This window comes from Fulmarus glacialis, unplaced genomic scaffold, assembly GCF_000690835.1.
Source record: "Fulmarus glacialis isolate BGI_N327 unplaced genomic scaffold, ASM69083v1 scaffold351, whole genome shotgun sequence".
NCBI lineage: Eukaryota > Metazoa > Chordata > Aves > Procellariiformes > Procellariidae > Fulmarus > Fulmarus glacialis.
This window is the reverse complement of record NW_009194477.1, coordinates 31,861-37,411: the sequence shown is the minus strand read 5'-3', so window position 1 is coordinate 37,411 and position 5,551 is coordinate 31,861. Positions and strand designations below refer to the sequence as shown.

The 5,551-nt window shown below is 38.2% G+C and overlaps 1 protein-coding gene across 1 annotated transcript in view; it reads left to right on the top strand.

Annotated features, from left to right (window-relative positions):
- Positions 1–1,815, top strand: part of KIAA1468 (KIAA1468 ortholog) — a 71,551-nt gene extending 69,736 nt beyond the window's left edge. The window contains exon 29 of the mRNA XM_009587761.1: positions 1,031–1,815. Coding sequence (XP_009586056.1) covers positions 1,031–1,151 — 121 coding nt within the window. The 3' untranslated portion in view covers positions 1,152–1,815. The remainder of the gene's footprint in view (positions 1–1,030) is intronic.
- The last annotated feature ends 3,736 nt before the right edge of the window (positions 1,816–5,551 follow it).

The following is a 5,551-nucleotide window of genomic DNA, read 5'->3' as shown; positions in this document are numbered from 1 at the left end:
CCACATTGTTTCTGATACAGGCCAGGATGCTATTGGCCTTCTTGGCCACCTTGATGCACTCTGTCTTGAGACAGATTACTCTTACTGTGCTAAACAGTTACATTTATCTGAAGTTGAGCTCATTGATATGTTGTAAATTTTAAAAACAAATCAGTTAATTTTGCAGCATTGGGATAATTTCTTAGCATGTTGTTTGAAGTTGTAGCATCTTGTAGGTTCAGCATTGATTGGGTTGCTCCTTCTAGTCCAGTTTGTGGGAAAATTGTGGACTCTCCATTATGTTCTCTAGTACGTATAAAGTAGGAACACCCAAGCAAAGTTAGTAGGAGTCACATTCACAACAACCAGAAGGAGAAAGCTCTTTACCCAGCGAGGGGTAGACCTAGTAGGACTCAATGTCCCAGGGTGGGGTTTACAAGAAATTTACAAGGGGATTGAGGGAAAGCTGAACAAGTAATATATAATAAAGATTCATTGGGAGTTACTAGATTGGTAGTCTACACCAATTTTAAACTCTGCTCAGGTGGAAATATTTGGAAAATAAGAGAGTTGGAAATTAAGGAGAGAAGTCACCGTTTTGTATGTTTCCCTACATGTCTGCTAATGGTCACTGTCGGAGGCAGGATACTTGGGCTAGATAGATCCTTGGTCTGAACCAGTACTGTTGTTCTTACATTAAATAAACAAGGATTGACATTTCCAGTGAGAAGGTAAAGCCGATCTTTCACAGAGGTATTTGTCACTAGAGCAATTGCCAATTAGTTAACAAGCTAATGTGGTGACTTCTAAAGGTAGTAAAAACTAGTGTGCATAAAAGTAGTTCACAACTTTTCACTAGGACTGTGAGGGCACGATAATTCATTTAACTGTGTATTTGGGCTTGTTAGTGATGGTTTTTCAGTTCTTCTTCAGACGGACTGGTCTTTTGTGATCTTGAAACCTCTAAAATGCAAAGACAATTCAGTTGCTTATTAAATAACAGCAGTGGTTTTTTTGTAGTCTTATGTCACTTAATGTTTTACTTTCCTAGCTCAATGTCGATTGCAGCAAGCCTTGTGAGTGAAGATACAAAGACCAAGTTTTTGAACAAAATGGGCCAGCTGACTACATCAGGTGCAATGTTGGCTAATGTGTTTCAGAGGAAGAAGTAAGATGGGAAAAGGAACTCCCAGCTAACACTAAGATGGACCTCACAGAGACTGGTTCCTGTACTTGAAGTACTTGCCTTTTAATTTCTTCTGTCTTATGTTCTTGTAGTATAATTTTATTCTAACCTCCAAAGATATTTGCACTGCTTTTGAATATCGCTGTGTATCTGTTAATTTTGGGTAAGTGTGGTTGATACAAAATTGAAATCATAGCCTGTACCAAGTCCCTGTTCTGTGTTCTTGTCTTTCCAGCATTTTTTTTTTTATATAGTGGAAGGATTTTTTTTTTTTTAATTTCTGACAGGATATCAGCAAATATCTGTATTATACATGGAGCTATTATGATGGTACTTAAAATAATGTAAATTTGAAGTCCTTGTCATGAAGTAATAAAAGTGGAGATTACTTATGTATTTAAATTATGAGAGAGTAATGCAGATTTTTTTATTATGTTTCTAAAAAGAAGAAGAAGAGCCACCAGCATTGTCTGTGCTTCTAGGGTTGTTTTTGTAAGTATTGTGCATCTTGAATCCAGAGGAATTGCAGTATCTAATGTATGAGACTGCTTGCACTGCATCAGTCTGCAGGGAATGCTCATGTTTCAGATGCTTTATGCTGACGTTGTAAATGCTGTACAAAGTCCTTCAGATAAAATTCTCACATCTGTTGTGGTTTTTTGAGGGATTTTTTCTTTTGTTGGGGTTTTTGTTTTATTTTAAAGCACTTTAACAACCAGTCTACACATCCAGAGGCACATCCACTAAGTAAAGGAAAAACATGATAAATTAATAAATGTTAATAAATGTATAAGCCACTACACAGGGGTCCCGGTACAGTTCTGCAGGCAGAGGAAACTTATGCAGGAGAAAGAGTGCTTTCATCTTGCACTCAGTGTGCAGTTTGGTGTACTGTGAAAGTTAAAATTAAGGTATTTTGTTGTTTAGATTGAATCTCAGATCAAATTTAATTCCAGAGTATTTGAAATTATGTTAAGAGAGTTTGATGTGCAGTTTCTTTAAAATGTTAAGTAGACTGAATACATACTTTATGAAAATGACATTACAAGGAGTATCTTCAACAACTCCCAAATATTTTTGTTAGCAAGGAAGCATTAACAACGAAATCCTTTTATTCTTATGCAGCACTTTTTTTTTTCCTTCTTTATGTCAGTGTAAGCTTCTGAAAGTAAACTCAAGTGCATGCATGAACTGGTGTGAGGTAGCAAAATATAAAAGCTCAGGCATTCTCTGACACGGTACCATTCAGTTGGAAGTATTAACATCTTTGAGGACAGGGGAAGCAAAAGGAGTGAGGGAAGAAAGTAGTCATTTCTGAAACAGAATATGGATGGAGTAGCACTTCAGGTATTCCCTTAGATGGAAATAATGGAGGTAATTTGAGGCTTCTGACTGCTTTGTGTCTGTGCCTGTTGGCTCTGCATATACAGTTGCCTGCCATCTTTGTGTTGTGACAGGGCCTGCTGCACACTTGCACACTGTCGATCCCTTTACACTGCACTGATGAAACATTTTTCCTGAGATTACAGACAGCTCCATGCCTTCGTGTTGCTTGTTATCATGAAAGTATACTTTTAGCAGACTGACTGTGAAATGGAGACATTCCTGAGGAATGGGAAGTGGTGACGTTCCTCTCTATTGTTCTGTTGTCAATAAAAAGTTTTGTATACCTGCCTTGTCTTGTTACTTTTAGTCTTCTCCAAAAAAGATTATCACATCAAAACTGCTGTTATAGGAGAGAGGTCTAATGCGCAGAAATTCTCTAGCCTTCGCTTTTTTTACATAGCAGATGGTAGACTGAACTTGCTAAATTTCCTACCTCTATGTGCCTGTTTCACTCTGGCTTCTAGTCGTGTGGCTTTATTGCCATTTTCATGCAGGGTCTCCTCCTCTCCTGTGCCACACTTTACGTTTTTTTTGCCCCCCTCTTCTGTGTCTGTTCCAGTAGTTGCAGTGCCAGAGATATCTGAAGTCATGAGACCAAAATGACTTCTTTATGGTTAAACTTCTACTTTCCAAAGCAAGGCAGCTGCTTGCAGGCTGCCTGTGAGAGTGGCTCCTAGCCCACACTGAGCTTCAGCCATTGTTTGGAAACCTGCTAATGAGCACAAGCAAAAAAAACTGACAGAAATTTAACTATGATGATTGTGGGATTAGACCCTTTAGTTTGTTAGTATAAATGTAGCATCTTTGCCCAGCTAGGTCCAGTCTCTCCAGCCCCTTGCAAAGTTTAGCTTTTGCTTCAGCATTTTACTTCGTACCAGTTGATCCAAGGAGGAATTTGAGTGAGAATCCCAGAAGACCAGCATGGTAACTAGTGAGGTGAGAAAAAATTCTGTATAGGCAACTAACCTTATGCAGGTTGTCTTCAGGAGTTTTGCCTCCTAAATTTCAGGTCTCTGTTAGTATATGTTAGTTGCAGGATTTTTTTTAAATGTTTGTTAGTTTACCAGATATTGACAGATTTTCAAGATTGCAGGAAGTTGTTCTGTGTGGGTTTTGGGGATGGTTTGGGTTTTTTTCTCTTTTTTTTCCTCCTAGCTATAGCACTGTAGCATTCAGGATTGGGAAAGAAAAGAGAGAACTCTTTAAAGAAAAGAATTGCCACAATATTTTAAATTAACTCTTTTTTTTCCTCCTGTTACTCTACAAAACAAGTTAAGTGAACCTTTTGGGAGAAAATGCTTCATTAAAAGAAGACAGTTGGATATGCAGCATGGAAAGCAATTCATCTCCAAAGGGTTATCTTCAATTGCTTATGACTTTGCCTAAATAAGGATTCTGTAAAAAACCAAAAATGTTGGCTTTATTAGCTCTGCCTGAACTTCTACAACTTGTTGGCTTTAAACAGAGGATATGTTGAAGGTCTCATGCTGCCCCTAGTGAAATTTCAGAATCTTAGTATCTTTATTTAAAGGATTGACTCTTGTGCTCCTAAGCAAAGACGATCAGTGGGCTCAAGGTTTGTGGCTGCCGGAATGAGTGTTCATGATCTAAATATGTTTTCTGTAGAATAAACATAAGGCTGACTGATACTATGCGTATGTTTTGTTCTGAAAGATCGTTTTCTAAAACTATAAATGAAGCAAATTACTCTTTTCTTATCTTCTAATCAAGGTGAATAAAGGGAGCTCCTTAAGAAAAGCTGCACGTTCTCCTTCTGTCAGTCTCTTCCCACTCCCCTTTCTCAGCAAGAAGAGAAAAAATGCTGCTATTGCTGTACCTAAAAGTACATTCTGGTTAGGAGAACTAAAAGCAGTATTTGATGGATTCAGGGATCGAGAAACTGAGGAAGCTGATGTTCGCAAATTAAAATCTTAAGATTGAAAGATAAAAATTATCCATGAAAAAAATCTGTTGTGAAGAACAAGGAGGAGTTTTTGTAATATATTGTGGGAATTCATTGTTACATATGGATGATAAGATGATTCAAAATGGTGCAGAAACAGCAGAAGTGTGGAATATTTCTGTTCTCTCTGTTGTGACAGTGTTAATGGCATTTTTCTGATCCAGGAGTAAGTGGCTCTACGTTTTAGTGCGGTTTCTAAAGGCAGCTATCATGCATTCAAAATGTTTTAAGTAATTTCCCATGTGAAACTTACTGATACTGATATTTAAGTAAACCATGAAGTACCAGCAAAGCTTCGTGGAGCAGAAAATCCTTAATATGCTGATAGAGCAAGCTGATTGGTATGGCATTGATCCTAGGTAGAGTCACAGAATTTCTGGCATCAGATGTAAATGCTGATGAATTACAGGATTCCAGTATGGTGCCAGGTAACAGGACTTCCAGGAAACTGGTTTGGCGCTTTACTGAGTGCATTTGGCTAACATTTCTAGCAAATGCATTCGGATGTGTAGCTAATTTGGTTTAGACTGTAAAATCGGTCAACAGAGGCATGGAGGAGTGCTGTTGAATAAGTAGGCTAGTCAGGTCCTGGATGTTGGTACTGAATGCTAATATATCATGTGTTAACTAATCTCGGTGAGTAACCATGAATGAGTAATCATTTTCCAGAGAAGCTGTTTCTAAAGTGTTCTGCCTTTAGGTTTAATGCTGATCAGGTTTCATGCTTATAGGTAAGCTGTAAGAAAAGATTATTCTGCTTGTGGAGTTTGTAACAGGCAAGTCAGTGGTAAACAGCCTATATCTTTGGAGGCATCTGCACTATATGCTGAGCTTGAACTTCCATCATACTTCTAGTGTGAAAGACTTCCTTAGACTGAAGATTTTTAGTTCCTAGAAACTTGGAGCATGAGCAGTTCTACTGTAGAAGTCAGTGACTTGAAAAGTGTGACTCACGAGTTGGCGTAAAGGGCCAACACCATGACAGTGGTCTGTCTGGTTCTTTTCCCAGCACTGGTATTGCACTTTGCTCCTCACCG